This window comes from Pholcus phalangioides, unplaced genomic scaffold (assembly GCF_987345545.1).
Source record: "Pholcus phalangioides strain wild (caught in Gottingen) unplaced genomic scaffold, Ppha-v1.0 ptg000172l_1, whole genome shotgun sequence".
NCBI classification, from domain to species: domain Eukaryota; kingdom Metazoa; phylum Arthropoda; class Arachnida; order Araneae; family Pholcidae; genus Pholcus; species Pholcus phalangioides.
The window spans coordinates 2,768,280-2,793,996 of NW_028301637.1; the positions used below are offsets into that span (position 1 = coordinate 2,768,280).

At 40.5% G+C, this 25,717-nt stretch overlaps 1 protein-coding gene across 1 annotated transcript in view; it reads right to left on the reverse strand.

Annotated features, from left to right (window-relative positions):
• The window catches only part of LOC149063378 (cytochrome P450 4C1-like), a 46,326-nt gene that overhangs the window by 7,730 nt on the left and 12,879 nt on the right, over positions 1-25,717 (reverse strand). Inside the window, exons 3-9 of the mRNA XM_089255837.1 lie at positions 25,129-25,217; positions 21,710-21,900; positions 20,702-20,771; positions 14,537-14,663; positions 6,353-6,559; positions 5,905-6,078; positions 3,284-3,350 (exon numbers count right to left, since the gene is read on the reverse strand). Coding sequence (XP_089111963.1) covers positions 3,284-3,350; positions 5,905-6,078; positions 6,353-6,559; positions 14,537-14,663; positions 20,702-20,771; positions 21,710-21,900; positions 25,129-25,217 — 925 coding nt within the window. The remainder of the gene's footprint in view (positions 1-3,283; positions 3,351-5,904; positions 6,079-6,352; positions 6,560-14,536; positions 14,664-20,701; positions 20,772-21,709; positions 21,901-25,128; positions 25,218-25,717) is intronic.

A 25,717-nucleotide genomic window follows, 5' to 3' on the forward strand; every position in this document is an offset into this window, starting at 1 on the left:
CTTTAGGTGCAGAGACAAGATCCTCATGACCATTAGATCTGGGTACAATTTTCGATAGAATGAGTTACAAATTAAACAAATTAAACGGTAGGTACTTTTAGCTGGGGGGGGGGGGGGACCTCGGAAAAATCACTTTGCCTTTTACAGGCCTCCCAGGATTGACCTTTCGAGGGGTTACAAGGAATCTTTCCAGAGGAATTTTGAGTAATTTACCGTCAAATAAACAGAAATTGATTTAATAACACACAAATGTATTTTCTTTCGATATTTTAATTTTTTGTACAAAAATATTTTGAATTTTTCAATAATCTTTTGCAGGAGAGGGGGAAGGAGCTCATGAGAGAGTCCTTACCTGCGTAAGCCTCTGGAGCCTATGATGTTGATAAAAATACTCTGTGCTTACTTTATGAAATTTTTGCGACATCTTTCAAAAACTCAGCTTAAAATGAACTCTTGTTTGCAATATTATTAGTTTTTCTGGATTTGAGATTTAAATATTGTTGCTGCGGCCAATAGCATATGCCTCTCATCTTGTGTTAAAGAGGAATTGAAAGATACTTTAATTTCTAATATGATGTTATGATGATTTTCTACTGAATAGTTGATGCGGGGAAAAAAATTTACATTAAGAAAAAAATACAATTCGATAACTTTTTGTGGTGGCCCTTTTTTCTTGATGCCCTAAGCACGTGCTTATTTTGCTTGATGGTTAACCCAGCCCTGCCCCCTTGTTACCTCACCTTTAACAGCGAAGCACCTTAAGCCACTTTTTAAATTTTAGGAAAAACCCCAATTGTGCCTTAGCACTCTGAACTACACTCTCACATGGTCCATGTGCTAGTCAGTTCACTCTTTCGCAAGGAAATTGAGAGCGTTAACTTTCGGTTCAGATTTTCTTTGTTTTGGCAAACAACTAATCTGGTTAGTTGGATAAAGCGCTTTTGCCCCTATCACAAGTTTAAAAAAACAGAAAAAAAAGTGTTTTAACTAATTCGAACTAGAAATATCTGGATTTCGGCGGAGCGATTCATAATGTGTAAATGCTTTCTGATACCAGAGATATTGTGAACAACAAGGCATATGTTATTGTATCACGACTTTATGTCATGAGAATGCTTTCATATATTGGCGTCAATGTTGCTTATGAATCCCAGCAAGTTATATCTGATATAAATAAAATGAGTGCGTTGAGAGATTTTCTAGCGATGGAAAGGATGTAGGAAAATAATTAACTTCAAATTGAATACTTTAACGGGGGAATTGCGATCATTACAAGGCTCATGGAGTGCAATCGTAAATTATTCTTGAAGTTGGTCCCAAGATGATCACGACTCGCTCCTGGAGCAGTATTTCCCATCTCCAGGTGCGCCTATTGCTCTAGTACGGGTTCGTGCGAAAGTAACGGCTATTTGGTGCATTGAGTTATGGTGTAGATATTTTAGCATAAATAGAAGTTTTTGGATTGAGAGGGAAAATATGATGAAATATTTTGATAAAAACATGATGTCCTGTCAAGACCACATAGACTGCAGAGCAAATTCACGGATGGGCCAGGAACGAAAGTTTAACAGAGAAGGGGGAAGGGGCTCTAATTATTGTGAAAATTTTTAATAAGCACTTAAAAGATTTTTAATACTCAAAATTAGGCTCATAGGATTCCAGAAATACTTGGGCTCTTTGTCCTCGAAATCGTCAAGACGGCCCTGTATAAAGCAAGAGTCTTTGCTGAGACTGCATTAAATGTGCCCAAAGAACTATACCCGTAGGCATAGGCGGAGATAGACTTGTAAGTCTAGGAGGCATGATGATGATGATGATGTCAATTGATACACAACATATACATTAGATTTGCCCACTCCCTTTTTGACGCTGGGGGTTGGCATTGCCCCCCCCCCCCGCCTCCCCGTATCTCCGCTCATGCCCGTAGGACTCACAGATTTTAGGAAAGAGGAGAAAGATTATGCGTGATGTGAATCCGGGAAAGGTCCGGGGCTTCAGGTGCTCAAGGGTTTCTTTGACAATGAGATCTGTTACAATGTTTTTTAGAAAGGAGGCCTAATATGCAAGTTAGTAGGATAGTACTTTTAACCAGTTAGAGGTGCCCAGTACATTGCTTTGCCAGAGCGCCCATGATGCTATTGTGACGGCCTTGTTCTAGACCATAGTCTCCCAAACTTTTCGTTCCATCGCCCCCTTCATCAGAAATTTTTTCCTCTCATCACCCCCCAACTCACGTAAAGCCATAGGATCCTATGTCAAATCAGTAGGTTCTATCGCCCCCTTGGACGATTGCATCGCCCACCAGGGGGCGATATTGTCCACTTTGGGAAACACTGTTCTAGACGAAGGTTTCTCAGAACATCATTTTCACCGACGAAGTTGTAAAGACGACCTCGGATCAGTTTAGGATCACTGTTGCGTAACAGTGACACGAACATATTAAAAATTATATGAAACATACATACATAAACAAATAAGCATTCTGAAGCGTTGTGTACCGCAATATACGTAAGTTTTTAATAAATTTCTTGGGATTCAAAAATATATGATTAACGAGACATAATTAAACTTAAGCAAACTGGGCCAATATTCAATTTGCGGTGGAGCAGTACTTAAATTCTATTAATAAAAAGCATGGCTCACAACAGTTATAGAATAGATTTTCGGAATGCGAAATATATGAAACGAACACACACACTCGCGCAAACAATACTCACCAAAGTACTGCTCATCACCATCCTCCCTTGCGGCCGGAGTCAGGCCAATAGGCACTAAATACTACATTTTCAACATTTTAAAGGGGGGTCCCCTTGGTCAAGAATTCATCCATTCCAGGGAACACCTTAAAACGCGAACCTACATGCAAAACGGCCGCAAAAGAAGTGAGTGTAATTTTTACGTTAAAAGAAAAAGCTCTAATTTGATTGGTTAATTGAAGCGTGGGAATGGAATGATATTTAAATTTATATTATGATGTCTGGGTGCTAATCCAGTACAAACTAAGCTAAGGGCGATAATGTAAGATGTAATAAATGAGTGTAAAAAAACAACAACTATATGTTTCTTTCTGATTAAAATGAGAATAATCCTCTCTATGCAATTTCAGAAGTTTAAATATATATATTGTGATGGGGAAAATATGGCGATCAGGACAACCCTACGCTGTTGGATAGAGTTCAGTTACAACGCAAAATTATTCTTCGGTGAACGTGGCGGATGCAAAAAAAAACAAAAAAAACCTACGTTTATGCGGTCTTAATAGAATAACCTGCATGAAACTAACCGAATTCGAGGTCTTCCGTCAACTGCCGCCCGATGGCTGGAACAGATGGGTACAGCCTCTGCGCTTCCTGAAAGAATTACACAACATCAATAGAATCAACTTCAAACAATTGTAGGTGCTACCTGATAGAGGAAATTCAACAACACCCTATTCTGACCTTTACATCGAAATTTGGCACGCGTCGGGTGGGTGATATATAAGTGATCACCCCTGCGAGCATTGATAGGATGAACGTTCCAATGCGATGTCGGGTATTGCTGCCCCCTATAGCGTCGTTAACGAGACCGTAGTGTTTACATTGCATGTCTTTGTTTTGCGTAAAGGGATGAATATAAATTCAAGCCCGATTTCGTACCACTGATTCTGTTTAGGGAAGGGTCTGGGGGAGCGTGTTGGCTGAGAGCATAGATATAACCAATTTATTTAAACGTTAATCTTATGTGAAGGAAAAAAGTCTCATCTTGTAAATAAAAACTACCTTTGGTAACTATCCGAAAAGATTGTGGTGCGGTGCGAAGGCTGTAGCAGCACCTCTTAGAGATAGAAGGCCACCGCACGAGTTGCCAAGTTCATATGTAACGTCATCAAGACTACCTAGCCAGTTTGTCACATTTTGAACCACAGCATCCTATTTCGTTTCTTCTTATTTTGGCGTAGAATCTTCCTCGTTGGCTTACAAATACCGCATGGTGATTGGATGTGGGGCATAGAAATCGCCAATTCTGAGCCCGATCATTTATTTTCCTCACAATGATGATACTGGTATGAGCAGGGAATTTTTTCCTCTGAATATTCTGAGGGAAAATGGACTACTTGTTGACGTCACGAACATCGTGCGGAGGCCTTCTATCTTTAAGAGGTGCTGGCTGTAGCCCGTCACCTAAGTATCGGCGTACATCCGTAATCCGCACCAGAAGAAATTTGCTATTGGTGCTCATCCGAACCGTACTGCTACCGTTAGCAAACTGTACGACGCACAGTGGGGTATTTGATCCGAAAACAAGGCAAAAGTTATTTTTTCATTTTCAGTGCGCTATTTTGTGCTGAAATATCGATTAATTTATCGTTAAAATACTAAAAAAATAGTTTTTCAGGATGAATTATATAGAATATGAGCAAAAAAGTGGCAGTATATTTTGATATAAATTATATAATTTCCTAAATTACGAGGGAAATTTTTGATTAAAGGAGAAGCGCCCTAGTGCCACAGTGATGACATGCTCATCTTCGCTACTATACGAAAGTTTTTAACAACTGGCTGTTGCGAAGATATATTTTGGAAAGAGAGAAAATTCAACTGCCCCTGCGGGGAATCGAACCCACATCCTTTCACTTTCCGGGTGAACGCACTAGACTACAGAGGCACCGAAGGTTTTTAACAACAGCCAGTTGTTAAAAACCTTCGTATGGTAGCGGAGAGTGACGTCTACCTTGCATAAGTCGCTATCTGGTGGCAGCGTCAGCAGTTGTGAACTTGGCCTGAGTCTGGTCCGGCCGTCCATGTACGGTCCCTTTCAGTATACATGACCTCCAAGGAAAGATTGAGAGATTCGGTGCCTCTGTGGTCTAGTGCGTTCACCCGGAAAGTGAAAGGACGTGGGTTCGATTCCCTGCAGGGGCAGTTGAATTTTCTCCCTTTCCAAAATATATCTTCGCTACAGCCAGTTGTTAAAAACCTTCGTTAAACTATGTCTCTATCTATACAGAAACCCGACTTTCTTCACAAAGACCCGACATTGGCTTGAAGAGGTCCGAGATACAGCTGGCGCGAATGCGTCTTTTGATCGTGCAGGAAATCGTACCCAGCTCTACACTCTGTGTTAACAATGTGCTGTTATAATATCGATTGAAATTCGGGAAACATAGTAGGAACGGAGTCGATCCTTTAGATTGTGATTCCCAACGTGGGCGTTAACACCCCCTGGGGGGCGATGGAATGTTCCGGGGGAGAAGCTACGGGTATAACATAGGATCCTATGGGTTAGATTGAGTTGGGGGCGATGGGAGAAAAAAAAAAATTCTGAAGAAGGGGGCGATGTGGGACACAAAACAGGTTGGGGGAACTATGCTGTAGATCCATCGCTACCGCCCGCTCAGCGTAGAATTAACCCCCCCTCCCCACCTAAGTTCTAGTTAGGGCCATGGTTTGGATTCTCATCAGTTTTAATATCAGATTCCATCTGGTACGGATATGTAGGTCGACACGTTTGTGTTGTGACATGCTACTACAGCTGCCGCAACACCCTGTCTTCTGATAGAACCAGAGGCAGTTTTGTCAGCACATTCCACAGACACGTCTCTCAATAAAAACTGGAAACACAATTAGAAACCTAATGTGAATCTTCTCCCTTGCCGCAAAAGACGAACAGTGGAATCTCGTTAATGACACGGGTGGGGGGTTCAGCAGTGCATTAAAACGCTCATCTAATCAATGCCACCCGGGGTAGGTAGATCCATAGCACAATTGTCTCTTACCTACATGTACATTGGAGTAAACTTTCTCTGTCAGGTATACAATGAACATGATCAAAAACGAAGTCTTAGGATTACGAAAACTATCTGCATATTTATCACAGTTACGATTTATTTTGAGATTGGAAAAAAAATCTTTTCTTCGTTACCTTCAGGACCCTATCCAGATACTTCATATCCTTCAGATCATCGTACGTCACTTCTCTTTCTTTGTCTCCTCCGAATATCATGTCCAGTTCTTCTCGGACTTGTCTCTGGACTTCTGGATACAATCCGATCAAATAAGATGCCCACGTCATTCCCATAGCTGTTGTGTCATGTCCCTGCAACGGAAGAATTTTTGTGAGAAACTAAAGATGGCGCCTGGATGAGAAAACGTACACACTGTGTCTAGTGAAGATGTGATGCATAAACTCTGAAGAACCAGAATGTTTCTTCGGGGGGTAGACGTAAAGCTTCTAAAGAACCCCGCACCCCTATAAGGATGGCAAAATAAATGCAAGTACGCCATGACCCCGTATTTCACGGAACTCACTCGTATCTTTGGACGTGTCGACATTTTTTGTAAAAAATGTTAAGGGGTGGTGATATACATACCTCAAATGTGAACGTGTCTACTTCTTCTCTTATGTCATCTTCAGAAATACTGTTATTCTTCAGATGCTCTTCCAACAGGAAGTCCAAGAACGCCCTCTTCTTGCGGGCATTGTACAGGAATTCCTCCTCTCGTGTGCTGCCCGACTGCTGCTGCTGTTCCTCGAATGCCCCGCTTCTGAGCATTTCCCGTTTGCGTTCTGCTATTGCCTGCAACGAAATCCAATTACGTTACAAGTCAGGATCGGAACTCTACTTTTGAAATTAGAACTGTTTTCCTGGTTTTACTCGGTGTTTGTAACCAAGAATTGTTGGAAGAACCGAGAACCCACGTATTGCGAAGGGGCTCAACTAGAGAAGAGCATTCATCCATTCAAACCGAGTACAACTCCGGTCCATCGCCATACACAATTACCTAACCTAGTACCGATTGAGTTGTGCCAGAAGTATGTGTGTGTGTCTAGGTACCTAACAGTCTGAGTGTGTATGTAGTGTCGTGTTTTTGAATTTCCCGTGCTACCATCTATATTAGTGAAGTGTAACGATTGAATATTAGTACCGTTGTGTAAGCATGTTGCTCTTTGTAGCGAGACTTTTTAACGGGGAGATCGACTCGCATTCGCCGACCACCATTGTGGCGCCGGTGGGGATTTGAAACCCGGGACCTCACGACGCGAGTACGTCACTATGAACACTCGTTCACCTTAACTGGGGAAGAGCAGATGCGTCTGATTTCTGGGGCATTGTACAAGAAGGGGGCCAAGTTTACTGTCGTACAAAGTGCGTTTCTCAGCTCTTAAGGACATCGCAAAATGTTTTCCATCATATTGATGTGCACCTTATACAATGATAAGTGACGTGTGACGCCATTTTTACAATTGCCACTAGCACGGTAATATTGTGATTACATAGTCGTGCATTTTTTTTTCAATCGTAAAACAGGATTTTTTTCCCTTTGAGATAAAATCATGTTTTTAAATATGAAATTTTAATGAGTTACAATGGAACTCTCTAATGCGCATTACAATTCTTTTCATACTATATACGGTGCATTCTATAGATTCCGTTGTGTAAGTCTTCCTATCGGGGAACTGCGAATGTGATCAGTTGAAAGAAACTGACCATGCACTGAAGACAGGGATTTTTTTTTTTTGCCTTGTACATGCCTTCACTATAGGAAAGAAATTGAAAGAGGAGCATTGCGCCGTACATGGATCATAGCTATTATGGCCCGATTAGGACATAATGAAGTGTTTTGTTCGATAAGGAACCTTCTCACCTCATACTTAGTCTAGCAGATTGATAACGATAAATTATAGGGAAAAAATGAGTGTGATCCAACCTCGCGTATAGTTATCAAGTCCCGATAACTATAAACGAGTTTTTCCTCCATGTTACGGTTTTGGTCCATTCCGTTCTTTGTGAAGATGATAACTAGAGCCCAGAGGTTCAGGCGGAATGCCGTAAATGACTCTTTTTTTGCCTATTTTCAAACTTATTTGTGAAAAAATGCCCTTTTCAGATTTTCCCTGCCATAAATGCCTATTTTAACATTGTTTTAGTTTATTCGTGAATTTAAGTGGCCATATTATGTAGAACTTGTATATTTTGAGCATTGAGGATTGCAAAACGAATTGCTCATTTAAAAAAATATCTATCTCAGTATTAGTTATTATCAGAAAGACTTCCCCCCCCCCTCCACCCCTCCACGCGAACTATATATTAATAATCCAGCCCCCCCCCCCCCATTTACACGCGAATGGCGTAAGGCCGGGATTACACTATAGAAATTTAATTAAATTTTTCTTTTTTTTTAATTTGGAAAAATTCAACCAATAAGCGTATTGGTTACATTTGAGTGAATTTAACCAATAGGCGTATTGGTTATTTTTTTTTTTTTCAAGTTTTGTAAAATATCTTTTATTAAACTTTGATAGGGCAATCCCTGCCTTTTAGACATGAATGCTTTTGTTTCAGTCGGACGGCAGTCCATGTATGAAAAAAGCTGAGAAAAAATAGAAGTTTGTTCCCCCACATGTTTCACATAATATGTTTTGCTCACGCATTGGATTGCATTGTACGAACTGTTCCGTAAGTGTTAATGCAGTCTTTATCTCATCAACCGTCAGTCGTAGAGGTATGATTTCAGTTTAAAAAATGCTCAAAATGCGTTCAAAAATTATCTTGTGCTAGTTTTGAGAGTAAAAATACAGTGTGTCACGAAATAAAAAAAATCCAAATTTTTATACGGTCCGCTCGTCCTCTAATTTTCAATCAGAAAGTTGTCGCCCTGCATCTTTTGAGGCCTACAGAAAAAAAAATTCATGTTTCCAAGTGCAACATTTGCTAAGACATTTGAATTCAAAAATCGAAGAAACGTTATGAAAGAACAGCAAAAACTAACGGACAACGCCCCTTCCCCTCGTTTATGCTGACCATCCTCAATTTTTCAATTCAAATATATCAGCAAATTATTTGGAATTTTTTTCTGTCGGCCTCAAGAGTGACGGGGCAACAACTTTCTAATTGGAAGTTGGAGGGCGGCTGGGGGGGGGGGGACAATATAAAAATTTAGATTTTTTATTTTGTGACGCACTGTATATATAAATTCACTCTCAAAACTACTACTGCTTGACCGAACACCAACTCTGGCCATATCGCTATAGTGCAATTTACTGCCATTAGTGAGATGGGTTGGAAGTGAAGGCGCTGTCTATCGGTGGTCGCGTCGAGTTCGTTAGGGAAAATACCTTATCAATATCCTCCTCCCTTGGGTTCGAACCCGGGACCCTGACAACAACCTTCACGATGGTAGACGAGCATCTTACCACCATGCCACTCGGGCACCACTCTCAAAACTGGTACACAGTAATTTTTGAACGCTTTTTTGAGCATTTTTAAAATTGGAATCATACGTCTACGACGGACGGTTGATGAGACAGAGGCCGCATTAGCACTCATGGAACAATCTGTATACTGGTAGCTGACCGATGACTATACCATTAGGTTGTCATGACTCACACAGGGTAGGGTTGGAGCAAACATGGCTTTGGCCCTGGCCCCCCCCCCCCCCCATGATGTTTTGATTTTTGTTCTCCGCTCACAACCATGGCTAGTTATTGCAGACACATATGTATTCGGTTAAATTGAGCAGAGATGTACCCTCTAAGATGTACTACATTTATGGCTGGTGTACTACATTACACCAGTTCGATGTTTGAAGGAGTCCCGTATAGGTATTAATGTAAGTAAAAAAAAACAACTTTATAGGTAATTCTTCTAATATATTTACTCTGTTTAAATATTCCAAATAAAGTCGACGCTCGACATAACGATCCCCTTCGCCATGTCGAAAAACGGACGCTATATGAGAGAGTCGTTACATCGAAAAGAAAATATATATGATGGTTGTTATATGAAAACGTTTGGGACTTATCCTACTGGTCGCGCTGTAATGGAATGGAAGCTATAACGTGGGGTCGTTATAATTTCCCTCGTACCTTCACCGATTTGGTAAGCGTGACCAGAGTACCTGTAAGTGCGGCGGTGAAGGGAATGTGACACATTAGCCACGGAGTGCAAATTTACCAAAAAATTTCATTTTGGGAAATTCTCCGAGGCAAACAAAACTCTGTGGAGACAACATCTTCTTCAGAAGAAGTCCTGCTGTCAACAAATTGCCAAAATACACTGCTCAAAACAATTAGGGGAGCACATGGTTTTAACAAAATTACGCAAAGATGTATACCGATAAGTAACATAAAATGAATCATCCATAATTTAAAGCCTAGCAGGAAACGGAAGAAGAAAACTTCATATGCAAATCAAAGTTGATGACGTCAAAAACCAGAAAAAGGAGATAAGGCTTCGGGATGTTGCAGAAACGTCTGTTTTACTGCCGTAACTGTGAAATTCGATTGCGCAGTATTTTTTTTTTTTGAGACAAGGTGACTTGAGGATGTCTCAACAACGTGATTTACCGGAATCCATGGCATGGCGTGTTATAGGCAGACTGGAATCTGGGCAAACACAACGTAGTGTCGCGGACGCTGTTGGAGTCGCCAGAAGTGTTGTTGCAAGGCTGTGGAATCGATTCCAAGAAACAGGAAATGTTAGACGTCGACCAGGGCAAGGTCGGCCACGCGCCGCTACAGCAACTGACGACCGATATGTACGGTTAACAGCCCGTCGAAACAGAACAGAGAATGCTACGCAGCTGCAAAGACGGTTGCTCTTGGCAACAGGACGAAGGGTGCCCAGCCAAACAGTACGTAATCGGCTTCATGAGGGAGGGCTCTATGAACGTAGGCCAGTGGTCTGCATTCCGTTGACCCCACGCCACCGTGCGGCCCGAAGAAGATGGGCTGCTGAACATCGAGATTGGGAGCAACATGATTGGAGCCAAGTGCTGTTTACAGACGAGTCCCGATTCAGTCTGGAGTGTGACACCCGACGTGTTCTGGTATGGAGGGACGGGGGCACTCGAAATAACTCCGCATTCGTTCGTGAAAGGTCACAATACAGACAGACGAGCTGGTTGGATGGTATGGGGTGGAATCAGCACAGGCGGATGTACGGACCTGCATATCATTCGGAATGGCACTTTGACGGCCCGAAGGTATGCAGACGAGATACTGCGACCTCATGTCATCCCTTACGCTGGGGCCATTGGCGATTCCTTTGTTTTCCAGGATGATAATGCCCGACCGAATAGAGCTCGTCTGGTGGAGAACATGCTTGAAGCTGAAACAATACAGCGTATGGAATGGCCAGCGTGCTCTCCTGACCTGAATCCAATCGAGCATGTCGGACAGGACGAAGCATTGCTGCGCGACCAAGGCGCCGCCTGTTACTGTCCGAGACTTGCAGATTGCACTTCTTGAGGAGTGGAACAGTATTCCCCAAAGTCTGATCGATAACCTCATCGCATCCATGGCAAACGGGTGTGCAGCAGTCTTAGCTGTTCGAGGAGACCACACGCCCTATTAAAACTCATGCATCATGTCTAAACAGTACTTTTTTTTTATCGTTTACATGTAACCAAATTGTTGCCCTAAATCATCTTTTCATGTTTTTTCCATATTTTCAAAGAATTAAAGCTTAATTCCAAATTTTTTTACGTCTTTTTTCTGTATTGCGCATTGATACGCGTGTACTATCCATTGTATGCCAATACGTGGCTCTTTCGCACGGTTTTCTTCACTTTTTTGCTTGCTCCCCTAATTGTTTTGAGCAGTGTAGATCACTTCATTGAAGACAATCATGACTCCATAATTCCCACATATCTGAGGTGACTACTGACAGATCCGGATTGCTGACTCCTCGTCAAATTCTGATGAAGATTTTTTGCCATTAACAGTTGGTACCCACCAAAGCGTATTAATGACCAAAGAGGTACAAAAGCGTATTATTAAGAGAAGAGTCTATTAAGTCAGAAAAGTGTTCCTGGAGCCACTTTGTAGCAATTCTGGACGTGTGGGATGTCGCATTGTCCTGCTGAAATTTGTCCTGCCAAATCCGTCGGAATGCACAATGGACATGAATGGGTGCAGGTGATCAGACAGGATGCTTACGTACCAGTCACCTGTCAGAATCGTATCTAGACGTATCAGGGGTCCCATATCACGCCAACTGCACACGCCCTATACCATCACAGAGCCTCCACCAGCTTGAACAGTCCCCTGTTGACATGTAGGGTCCATGGATTCACGAGGTTGTCTCCATACCCGTACACGTCCATCAGCTCGAAGCAATTGGAACCGAGACTCGTCGGACCAGGCAACGTGTTTCCAGTCCTCAACCGTCCAATGTCGGTGTTGTCGGGCCCAGGCGACGCGTAAAGCTTTGTGTCATGCAGTCATCAAGGGTACACGAGTGGGCCTTCGACTCCGAAAGCCCATATCGATGATGTTTCGTTGAATGGTTCGCGCGCTGACACTTGTTGATGGTCCAGCATTGAAATCTGCAGCAATTTGCGGAAGGGTTGCACGTCTGTCACGTTTAATGATTCTCGTCAGTCGTTCCGTTCTTGCATGATCTTTTTCCGGCCGCAGCGATGTCGTAGATTTAATTTTTTACCGGATCCCCGATATTCACGGTACACTCGTGAAATGGTCGTACGTGAAAATCCAAATTTCATCGCTACCTCGGAAATGCTATGTCCCATCTCTCGTGCGCCGACTATAACACCACGTTCAAACTCACTTAAATCTCGATAACCTGCCATTGTAGCAGCAGTAACCGATCTAACAACTATGCCAGACACTTGTTGCGTTATATAGGTGTTGCCGACCGCAGCGCCGTACTCTGATTGGTTCCATATCTCTGTATTTGCATACGCGTGCCTGTACCAGTTTTTTTGGCTCTTCAGTTTATATAACTTGTATAACTAGTTTTCGTGGGCCCCCACTCGTGGCCTGCAGGCGATGTGCGTCTCTGCACTTGCCCATTTCCCCCCATATCTTTCTATTGATATATCATTTCATGTACAACAAGTGGGGAAGTGTGTGTGTGTGTATTTGGGGGGCGGTCCTGTTGCTGGTTGGCTTGTGGCTTGGTGTGGGTGGTTTGCTGGTCTTGGATGTCGGGTTTTTCCACCGTGGAACACGTCTCCTGACACGGACCAGCTGATATCCCCTAGGGGGACAGAGCGGGGGTCACGGTTGGTCTGGTGGTGGTGGGGTCGTTATAACGAGCGTCGACTATAATATACGAACAAAATAAATGAGAATTATTCGTAACTCGAAACCCCACGATCATATTCTCTACGGGCTTCGTGTCTGATAACGGTGGCCCTGTAATTGACCTAATCCTGAGTAACAACAAAAACTTTATTTTTCTTCATGGAACCAATTTATTATAATTGCATTATTATGCAAGTTGAACACTAATTGAAACAGTAGACGAAGTGCAACCAGTTTTTTAACCGGTTTCCGGACCTATAATATCTTAGCTTTTAGTTATTTTTTTAAATTCTTTTATTGATTATAAATGTTTTTTTTTCGTGCCTATTTCAAGCATTTTTAGTGCCTAAACTTCCAGGCTCTAGCTGATAACAATGCCAGAACAAAACGCGATTATCCGCGAGTCTAATAAGAAGCGTCTACTGTATCTGCCTATATTTACTGTAGAAAATGGTAGAACTAGATCTCATTGTCATGAGGACTGAAGAACTTGCTCAGTTAGGCCCATGCGATAAGATGGCGCTGGTATTTCACATGAGTGGGACAATTTAGAATTTAGGACCTTGTACTCATGAATTGGATCAGTATTTCTCAACCTTTCTGAAGCCAAGGACCAGTAAAATTTCCGAAACAGTTTTACGGACCACTTGTGTCCCGTATTACAGGACGTTCCTGTAATTTTGATTGTTGCAATTATTTTTTTATACATTTGTCCCGTTTTTTTCAACGATGCTTTTATTTAAATTTGCAACATTTACTAAAGTCGTGAATACACAGTGTTTTCATAATGCACTACATAAATTAGACCATGATAATTATGGCAAAAAATGCAGATATTCATTTCACATATATTTGTCAGGTTCAACGTTTTTTTCTGCAGTTTTTTTTTTCAGCAATTATAATAAAAATGAGTGATTTTGGCCTACTTCCGGCAACATTTTTTATGACAATTGCTTTTGTCCCATATGTTACCCTCTTTAAGATTCCAGTTTAGCGTATTTTTCTAAATGAAATATGGTCATCAGATTATTTGAATATTTTTTCATGAAATACATTGTGTTTACTGTGGTTTCTAGCAGCCCTTTATTTTACCACCTTTCAGTGATTTTTAAAAGTAAAATAAAATTTAAATAATGAAATTGCATTTAAGGCAATAAATAGAAGTTTTTTGGAAAAATTTAGCGACATCCCTTATTTACGATAACAATTTTCCGCATTTTCCTGGATGATGTATAGTGAACCTAAGTATGAAGGTATATTTTTAATTCAACCCATGTGGATATTACTAATATGTAATCGACAACGGTTGAATAATTTTTCATTTACTGAGAATCAAATTATCGAGTATGCCTGCGCGGACCACTCATACCATCGTCGCAGACCAGAGGTTGTCCGCGGACCATAGGTTGAGAAACGCTGAATTAGATGATTCAAATTTTTTTGCTTTGACTTCAAATAAATGAGACATATATATATATATAATTAGGTATTAGTAGACTTTTACCTTCTTCGTAAAACCATGGAGCGTATTCAAATTTTTGTAATATCTTCTGCCTGTTGGAGTATGAGGAAATATCCAATCCGGCCATAGCCACGGCGATACAACCCTACAGAACGTATCATTGGTTACCCTGAAAAAGGCGAACAGACTATTAGCTGAGTATAGATTCGATTAATTTCTCACACAAAACATTTCAAAAATTATTTTCTTAACATATTGGCTCGGTAGGAAATCTCACCAAATTTTCGCATTTGCACATTGAAGTTGGAAATTTTAACATTGATTTTTTTATGGGAATCACCTTCCGTTTGTCCCTCAAAATACTGCTGATGATGATTATAACGTCCATGCGAAAAGCCTAATTAGTTTTTATAAATGAGGGAGAACATGCACGGCTTAAAATACGGGCTTACTCGGGCACGTCCTGGATGCCGGCCTTAAAACCACCGGCCTGCATAGGAGGGCCTCATGATAACGAATTTTAGTACTATTATTTTCGGGAGTAAGCATGTAAATTTGGAAGTAGATGCTTTCGTGCAGGTGGGGGGGGGGGGAGGGAAGGCTTATAAGATCGCTTTTGCCCGTGTTTCTATGGTGCTCTTAAGATGGTCTTGGAGCAGAAGGGGAGGAGGGAAGAACTGCTTGGGTGTATTAGTAAACTTTCAGAAAAATGTTTCCAAACAGTATGCCATGACGCCTTAAGTTTCGGGGCCGAAACTACGCTGGCGCAACCAGCGCAAATCCCTACTATCTTCTGAGATACTTTGACTCTCCGTCTAAATCATATTCCCCAAAATGGGGAATAATGTGCCCTGGGGGCGAGTTGTAAACTAAGAGCAAGGTTTTTTAAAGCTTATGCTAATCACTCTGTCTTCTTAAAGCAGCCTATATTTCGAAAATAAACTTGGACAAGACCTGCCAGAATCACGGGTTTCAGTTCGAATTTATTTTCCATCTTGCTTTTCTAAACAGAATCGATGTAATGCACTGAGCTATAAGGAAACTGGAGTGAAGCAGCTTTCCAAATTACCTTCACCGCTTCAAAAAACGAGGAACAGATCATTGCCTTTGTGGTGAGATCGGCACTCCCATCCACATTACTTGACAACATGTAAATTACCTGCACATCTAAAGCACGTGGCTGTGCCCGCTGCTAAAAATGCCACACTCTGGATCAGAGAGATTTTTAAAAACAAAAGTAGAGCGAATAAAATCAAGAAAATATTTAGATGGATAGAAGAGCCAATGAAGACAAAGTGATCCCACAGACGCCATATCAGCCAATAGCACAAGTACAAACTGCACCATCTCGCCGTTCACAAATAAAAAATAGAAACTGATCAACTATAAAGAATACTGACTGATAGCATAAGAACAGTATAATGATCGTGAAAATCAAACGATTTAAATTGAGGATGAAATCGATTATGAATTTTATCTGATTTATTATTGATTTCAATATGCGATTTTTAGGATTTTATATTCGAATTAAGATTTAATATAGAAAATAGGATTACATGCTTGATTTTTCCGATTGTATACGTAGATTGTGATCTCGCTACTGATTTTATACTTAGATTATGATTTTATACTAATTATTATTATATGATTGTAATGTATATGCTTTTTTATGAATAAATCGCCAGAGGTATCCAGTCCGTGTGGACAATAAGCCGTTAGTGCCATATGGCGATGTGGCCTGGGTATCTTTCGGTTTGACGGAGTGAAGCAGCACCTCATAGAGATAGAAGGCCTCTCTGCAGTCTGCTTGTGACGTCAGTAAGTAGTCTATTTTCTCTCAGAATATTCAGGGACAAAAAATTACCTGCTCGTGCCAGTATCATCATTGTGAGGAAAAGAAATGATCGGGCTTAGAATTAGCGATTTCTATGTCCCACATCCAATCACTATACGGTATTTGTGAGCAAAGCAGGAAGATTCTACGCCAAAATAAGAAGAAACGAAATGGGATGCTGTGTTTCAAAATGTGGCAGACTTGCTAAGTAGTCTGAATGACGTTTATGGCAAACAGTGCAGAGGCCTTCTATCTCTAGGAGGTGTTGAGTGAAGACTCCCTATACAATAACACAGACGTGCGCGAGCCGACGCGAAGAAATACAAAAGTGGGCGTGACGGAGCGAAATAGGCCAAACATTGCCTGTGTCAGCATGTGAATAATGGGGGAAACTTCCATCTTCAGTATTTTTTCAGTTTTTTTCATAGTGCCGGACTCGTGATGCGAGGATCCGGGTTCGAACCCCACAGTGGTGGTCGGCTGAAGTTGGTTTTCTGTGGTTCCCAACTTCAAGGCGCAAATGCGAGCCGATCTCCCCGTTAAAAAAAGTCTCGCCACAGAGAGCAACAGTCCTACAACGGTAAATCATTCAACCATAACACTTCACTCATAGTTAGTAAAACTGGGGGCAGATGACAGAACTACACATAACAAGCATTACACAGAAACAAACTTTACGTCAGGTTGCACTACACGTACACGCACATTCCCGCATGTACTGATTCGTTGGGGGGTTCCGTGGGGGGGGGGGGGGTGCATGTGTGGTGTAGCAGTAGTAGGTAGGGGCTCGGGGATCCATGATGTTCTTAAGTCAGCCACCTCGTTGGGCAATTTGCCTGTTGTGGCGTTGTATTTGTATTTGTATTTGTATTTCATTAGCATATTTGTTCATCTGTGCATACACAAATGGTGATATCGTGTTCTGCCTATAATTGCACCAACCGATGGGGAAAATTAAAGGAAAAAGGGAAATAAACTTCAGTTTCATACGTTAAGTGCACGTGGTTTTATATTATAAGATATATTGATTTTTTTACTACAATTGTAAAATTAAACGCATCTAGTTTTCATTTCATATTCTGTTTAATGAGCAAAATTCAAAATATCAAATTAATTTCGAATGAAATTTAAACTTCGTGAATATATTTTGAAATCGTGTAGAGAAATTACTTATAACTATTTGGGTTAGAATTGTTATGACCGACAAACTGACAAAATGTGCTCCATAAAAAATGCATTCATGTCCTAAAAAAACTGAAAATGCCTTAAAGAACTGAAATTATATCATGTAAATCAAAGATACAAAGCACCTAAACATTTCTATTTCTGGTAAAATTTATTTTGGGAAAATAATATGAGAATGAGGAGTAGTAAAATGCAATTAATACTATTTACATCATCAGGTTTTGCTTATATTATGAAAAGCAGAATATGCAAAATCATAAATAACAGCAAATAATGTATCATAATCTCTCTCTCATCAAAGTGTTATATAATTATGTTTATAATATATAATTATGTTACCAATGTATTATAATTATCGAACAATTATCACAGTTAGTCTACTCTATCATATAAACAATAATTTATTGATTCTATTTCTTTCTCGAAGCCTGGTAATGAATATATATATTTCTTAAATAAAGGAATCGCTTCGAAATCCTGAAGTTCTTAAACGATCAGTGAGATGAGTCTTGGCATCCTACTAAGTAGTAGGATGTATTGCAAACGAAAGGCTGAATTTCTACTGAACTGGAACGTCGATATGGTACGTTGTAGGCTCTTCGAAAGCTATTGGAAAGGGAAAGTTTTTGATAAATTTGACTAATTATTGCTGGAAGGATATTTCGGAATTGGCGATTATACAGATTTTGGTGACAATTCGATTTCGCACTTTTTCAACCTTTTCGCCATTAAATCCAGATATTTTAATAAAAAATTGTGCTAGCTTATTGTATTTTTTCCGCTCTTTCTAAATACGTATGTGATTAGTTTGCATATAGGACTTTCATAAACTTCACACAAATTTGGGTTTTTTTTTTCAGGCATGTGTGACGCCTTTCCCTTCCACAATCTGTTATTCCCCATAACTCGAAAACGGCTAGAGATAGGACAGGATTGCTATGATGTTTCATGTTCCACTTATCACCCCAACCCCTTTCATTTGGCAGATCAGGTGCAGTTCACCGTGTATTCGCTTCAAATGAAAGTCTTTATCGATTAGTTATCTCTCAACTCTTCCTCCCCTGCCTCCATCAATTAATTCGAAAATGTGATAATCGTAGAGATAAATCAACAAGTGCGTCGTCATATCGCGTCGCATTTTCTTCGATCCAAAACAACAAAGTTTTGTTGCAAGAAATACAGACGCAGTTTCTCTTTCGTTCGTCGTAAGTTTTTTTGGCGTTTTTCATTTATGAGCGATATGAGCGATTATGAGCGATATCTTTTTAGATAGTGATATTCCTTATCAAAGTCGGACAACAATCAACAATCAGCCTGAACGATACCTCTTTTGATATTTTGCACTTTCGATCTCAATATGGATTGAGATAATGTAAAGGTCTATTTTTGATATCAGAAACTCACTAGTTTTCGTGTTAACATTTTGTTTTGAGTAAATCTCACCACATCGCAAGGGGGGTGGGGACTGAGTTTCATGGAAGTTCATTTATAAAACTTGAAAAATGCAACCAATAAGGGAATCTGTTGCTCGAATGAAACCGATAACCTTATTGGGTGAATGAATTTTTGAAGTTTTTCTAAATGAATTTTTATGAAACTTTTACAGTGTGTAATCCCGACCTTATATAAGTTTGTAAAGAAAATTACAATGGCGGGGGGGGGGGGTTGCACAAAAACGAGATGAGTGTGTGTAATCTTCACTTTGACAGGATTTCAATAGGAAGAAAGGGGTTTACGGAAAATTCACCGACAGCAATTCACCGCTAAGAAAATTCACCGACTAACAATTCGACTTGAGTCAGTGAGTGAGGAAGGAATGACCGAGTGAGTGAATCAGTAAATGATACAGTAGTTAATGAGTGAGGGATAGAGTGGTTGTTTTGTTGGTGAGTGACAAAGTGAGCGACCTAGAGATGGAGTGCGTGACCCAGTGAGTGAGTGTTATGATGAGCGACCCAGTGGCAGACTGAGGGATCTATAGTGAGTGAGAGGGTGACAGAATGAATGACCTAGTGAGTATGTGCGTGACCTGGTGATTGAGTGCGGGACAGAGTGAGCGACCTAGTCAATAAGTGAACGAACTGGTGATTGAGTATTTGTGACAGTCAAGTGAGTGACCTAGTCAAGAAGTAACAGAGTTCGTGACCTAATTAGTGAGTAAGCGAGTGAGAGACATAGTTAGTCAGTGAGCGAGTGAACGGCCTTATGAGTTTGTGATAAAATAGCGACCTAGTCAGGGAGCAACAAAATGAACGATCTGGTTAGTGAGTGAGCGAGTGACAGAGGCAACAACATTGTGAGTGGGTGAGTGACCCGGTGAGCAAGTTAGTGACCTAGGAAGTGAGTGACCTGGTGAGCAAGTTAGTGACCTAGGAAGTGAGTGACCTGGTGAGCAAGTTAGTGACCTAGGAAGTAAGTGAGTGACCTGGTGAGCAAGTGAGTGACCTGGTGAGCAAGTTAGTGACCTGGTGAGCAAGTTAGTGACCTAGGAAGTAAGTGAGTGAGTAATAGAATGAGCAACCTAGTGAGTCAGGGAGTTATATAATGAGCAACCTAGTGAGTGAGGGAGTTATATAATGAGCAACCTAGTGAGTGAGTGATAGTATGAGCTACTACTTAGTGATCGATTAAGTGAGTGAGCGAGAGCGAGCTAGCTCTAGCGACAGCCTGGTTTCTCTCATTCATTCATTCATGTCAAACTTTTGTCGGTGAATTCTCCTGGCGATGAATTTTCCTAGCAGTGAATTGTTGTCGATGAATTTTCTGGCGGTGTGTGAATGCTGGAGCGGACACGCAACAAAATATACAACACTTATACCGTTACAAGTAAAAAAAAAATCGCCCGCGTAAGAAATGTTGACGTGTGTTGAATCCAGTTTTGCGACCCGTTGCGGTCGTACACTTTGCACGTGCCTAAATCCGAGTCTGTAGGAAATACCATGCAGTGAAAAGGCGTAAAATATTTCCTTGTAGGCCTACTTTACAACCTACAGTGAAACATTTCTTTTGCGGAGATCGACGAGACAAACAAATCCGTCCGTAAAAGAGGGGTGACCGTAAATGAGTGGTTTGAAATGCATACGTTTAAGAGGGGAGTTTTACTGTATTCGAACACGTTTGCTTTAGAGGTTTGTTATAACCGACGTAAAACGCATTTGAATATTGATCTGTTTACGAATAGAACTTACTCTGTGACAGCTCTCAGGTATTCCGAATGCTTCTGAATTTGGCAGTTGATCTTTATTCCCAAAGTGGTTTCTGTAAACAGAAGCAGCAATATCATGAATGAACATTTTGTTGTTTGTACACAAAAGACTTGATAATTACCTGAGACTTCTACGTGATCGGTATTTAGGTTTTATGTAAGGTGCTCTTGCAACAAGTTAAAAGGTACAGTCACAGGATTCATACATTTCTAGGAGTATACAATTCTACCACGCATTTCTATGAGCAAGCAAGTCTACCATGCATTTCTAGGAGCAAGCAAATCTACCATGCATTTCTAGGAGCAAGCAAACCTACCATGCATTTCTAGGAGCAAGCAAACCTACCACGCATTTCTAGGAGCAAGCAAACCTACCATGCATTTCTGGAAGGGACACACACGAAACTTCCACTTATTTCTAGGAGCATAGCCTACCACACAATTATAGGAGCATAACCTACCACACAATTATAGGAGCATAACCTACCACACAATTATAGGAGCATAACCACCCATTTTCATTTCTAAGAGCAAGCACCCCTACCACGCATTACAGGCATAACATAGTATCTTATGTGTCCTTATCAACATCACTTGAGTTTTGAGTTGGGGGGCGACGAGAGAACAAAAAAATTCTGAAGAAGGAGAGGCGATGTGCAACAAAAAGTTTGGGAGGTGATGATCCCGTTTTAACGAATACCGTTATAGCGGAAATCTCGTTTTAACGAACACTTTTCTAATCCCCCAAATTTACATAGGAACGATGCTAGGTAACCTGGAATTCCTTTACAAAGAAATTTCGTTATAACGAAGTGATTCATCCGATCTCTTGTCGTTCGTTATAACGGGATTCGACTGTAATAGAACCTATTTAACCTTAGAGTTTTTCAACATAGAGTACTCTTTTTTGAATTTATTCCACGGGCGTTTGGACGCAATATCACGTCCTTGATCGTGAAGTGGTTAAATAATTGTATAAAAGGGCGCATACCACAAATGATGTCGAGGCTGCATCGTGTTATGTACTTCTCCAAATCAACCCATTCCTGGTCTATTACGTTTTCCAACAAGTCCACCATAACTTTCGCTTGGCGATTGATACTGGGTAAGAAGTTCTTCAGGATTTCGAAATGGAATGTTGGCGTCAACATTTTCCTCCTCTGCTTCCATTTTTCGCCGTGGCTGTGGAAGGGAAAGATGCAAATTTGAGACTGGATGCATGTATGTTACGGTGAATGTGATAAATCGGTTAGTATGCACAATCGCCAATCGTGTCGGTAAGTTTGACAAATTTATCAATGATTATGCACAATACTCAAGTGCCGTTGGTAAATTTGATAAATTATTCTTGATGATGCGTAATATAGGGGTACGAGGAATTATTCGCAATGATAAAATTATGCGTAATATACGGGTACGATCGTAAAATTTGTTGGATGAGAGTTCATTATATCGGGGGTTGAACAGTGAAATTTATTAAATAGAGGAGTTCGCTATATCGAGGTAAAATTGTTAAATTCATCAAATAGAAATTAATTATATCATCTTTCATGCAAGACTCCAATATAACAAACTACTACTTAACGAATTATACAATCGGATCCCGATACCGATATAAATAACCCCTATTGGATGAATTCTGGGTCCGGTTGTAGAGTTCGTTAAATAGGAGTTTGTTACATTGGGGGGGGGGGGGGGTCTGATTGCCTAAGCACAAAAACTTGTAAGAATTCGTTAAATAAAAGAATTTGTTGAATGACAGTTCATTATATCGAGGTACGGTTTTAAAATTTGTTACATGGAGGTTCGTTATATCGGGGTTCCAGTTTCAGAATTCGTCAAATAGGAATATTTTTGGAGATGTTCGGAAAAATTCGTTAAATCAAAGTTCGTTATATCCGGTTCAGACTCTGGCTCACAAGTGCGGTCATCTAAATAATGGTTTACGGAAAATTCGCCGCGCCATGCAATTCATCACTAGGAAAATTCACTGACCAACAATTCACCGACGGAAATTTCCATGACTAACAATTCACTTCACCGACAACAGTTCGACACGAGTCAGTGAGCCAGTAAGCGAGCGAGGAATGACCGAGTGAGTGGTTGGTGTTGGTGAGTGAGCAAACTAGCGAGTGAACGAGTGACAGAGTGAGTGATCTAGTGAGTGAGTGTCGTGGTGAGCGTTCAAGTGGCAGACTGACTGCATGACCTGGTGATTGAGTCGTGTGACGGAGTGATTGACCTGGGGAATTGGCGATAGAAATGAGCGACCTAGTCAGGAAGCATTTTATAAACAAGCATTTTTGAACATAGAATGTGCCCTCGAATCGTAATAGCAAAGGCGGAGGAGGATTTTTTTAGAGAGTGCACCACAGCATTTCACCAAAAACGTATATAAGTATCATATTTTCTAACGGATTTGCTGCGATATGAGCTATCAACCATTACGGGGTGCATATGAACCTTCGGATTGGAGTTTTTATTTTTTTTATTCGAGACCATCCAGGTTATGCTGCGCCAAACAATGATAAAGTGGTATCTGACTTGTGGTAGAATTTGCGTGACCCAAGGTTGCACTATGAGAAGGCCCAGGGTCATATAGCAAGGGCTGCCTCACGAGGCGCTGAAGTCGGTGACAGCTGACGTCGCGCGTGAAGTCATTAGCCTGCAGAACCGAATGCGCCCACTTCGCTACTTTGGTTACCTTGCTAATTATGGTAGTTTGTACAATCTTTCTTCCTTTCAAACCGAACAAGACCCAGGCTCTATCGGCTTTAGCAACACTCCCATAGATAAGAAAGCCTCCACTTACAAATTGAAGTTAGTTTTCAGAAAGAATACAATTATTGGTAGTGTGATTTCAGAAACCACGATTCATCACTTTAAGAAAAGTACTCACTTACTCATTCGACAACAATTTGCAAGCAATTAGGTAATTATACTTTATAATGGCAACAATTTATTCACGGGGATACTTCAAACCTCTCCGGTCCATATTTTTTATCAGTACGCAATCATCATCAATGCATGGCATGTTACCATTCAACAACATGAAACTTACAAAATCACATTTAGTGTGATTAAATGTGTTACACACCACACTGAATGTGCACAATATCCTCCGATTTTATTTATATCTTTATGGGCATTGTATAGTATTTCATCATGTGTATATATTGATTATAATTTTTGTTAATTGCATTTTTAATGTGGTTGCTATATGTTTTTTGGAAATATGACATCCATATTTTTATGGGCATCTTTTTCTCAGCCACCTCGTTGGGCATTTCGCCTGTTGTGGCGTTGTATTTGTATGTTTATAATATACACTAAAATGGGCAATAATGTTTTTAGATCAGCTAGCTCTTCATCTTTTACAACTACATGAAAATTATTCGATACATTTTCAATACGGATTTCATCAAAAACATCAACACTATGCGATTCATCCAGCTTAATTTGCATACTCCCATGTTTGTTAGATTTTATTAGTAAGGGAAGTATAAGTTTACTTTCTGTCTCATAAACTCGGGTCACTCAAATATCATATTGCGAACCAGAAAGTTGTCTGTAACGACCAAACCGATCTTCCAAAGAAATCTGTTTTTGGAATTTTCAAGTTGAAATATATTCCAAACCCAACTCATTTCTGCAATAAGAAACTATTTCGAGAATGGCATCAGTTGAATGTGCCAGAGCAGTGCATGTTTCTTTTTGTGAGACGGACAGTGTCGGAGTGAAATTAATTTATCCCATGGGCGCAACCAATTCAGAAAATTATACAAATATGAAACCACCTCGTCCTCAGACGAATCAGTTACGGTTTCTTGAAAAACGTTTCAACCTTTTTCTTTTGAACACAGATCGAACATCGACACCACTTACATTATATTGATGAATTCTGATGATGTTCCATAGTTCAATAATCTAGCCGCTGTGATGGTCGAGTGGTCATAATGACGGACTCGTATCGCGGGGATCCGGGTTCAAATCCCGCAGTGGTGGTAGGCTGAAGTTGGTTTTCTGCGGTTCCCAACTTCGAGACGCGAATTCGAGCCGATCTTCCCCGTTAAAAAGTCTCGCCGCAAAGAGCAACAGGCTTACAATGGTACGATTATTCATTCATTACACTATGAGAAAAAACTCATAGTTTACAAAATTGATGGCAGCATTACACAGAAACAAACTTCATGGATTAACTATAATTTATATTTATTTTTATAGGAGTCTCATATCACCGCTTAAAATTTATCCCATGAATTTAGAATCACCCTGTATGTAAGGGTGAGCACAAACAGAGGTATGAATCTCGTCAAACACGTTGGCGTTAAAGCAAGGAAAAATAGACGACGTGGATGTCAACAATTAGAGTCACATAAGGTACAAGCAATTGGATTGGTTTTTAATTACCTTGTGAGGAGTCCAGTGCCAAGCCATGGATGCATTTGTGAATACGTTATGCTGGCTTTCTGCAGCAGCGTGCTATGGTTAAGGACCAGCTAATAATAAAAATATATATTATTATATTAATAATACGTTGACAATTTTTGGGACTTATTTTATTACGCAAGAATGAACACATTTGAGACACACGTGCAACATGAACCTGTTTATTTGTGGTGTTTCCTTCGAATTAACTAACCTGTGCAATTATGCATTTTTGCCATTGTTCATACAAAGATGTAAATGCGGATTGCGAGTCTTTTTCTGTCACACCCTCCAGTGCCTTCAACTCCAATCGCAGTACTTCTTCGGAACCTGAGAAAATCGTTTTCCCTTAAGCAAATTATTTTTCGAGGACGAAAGAAAAAGTCACGGGGAATGAGCTGGTTGTAGAAGTATTGGAATGTGATATTTTGACATGTAATTTGATATCAGAAGAGACTTATGAGCCGGCGCATTGTCGTGATCGAGCACCCGCGACTTGACCTTCCAAAAATCTGGTCACTTGCGTCTCACCGAATCATGCAGACGTTTAAGGGCACGCAAGTCCCTCCTT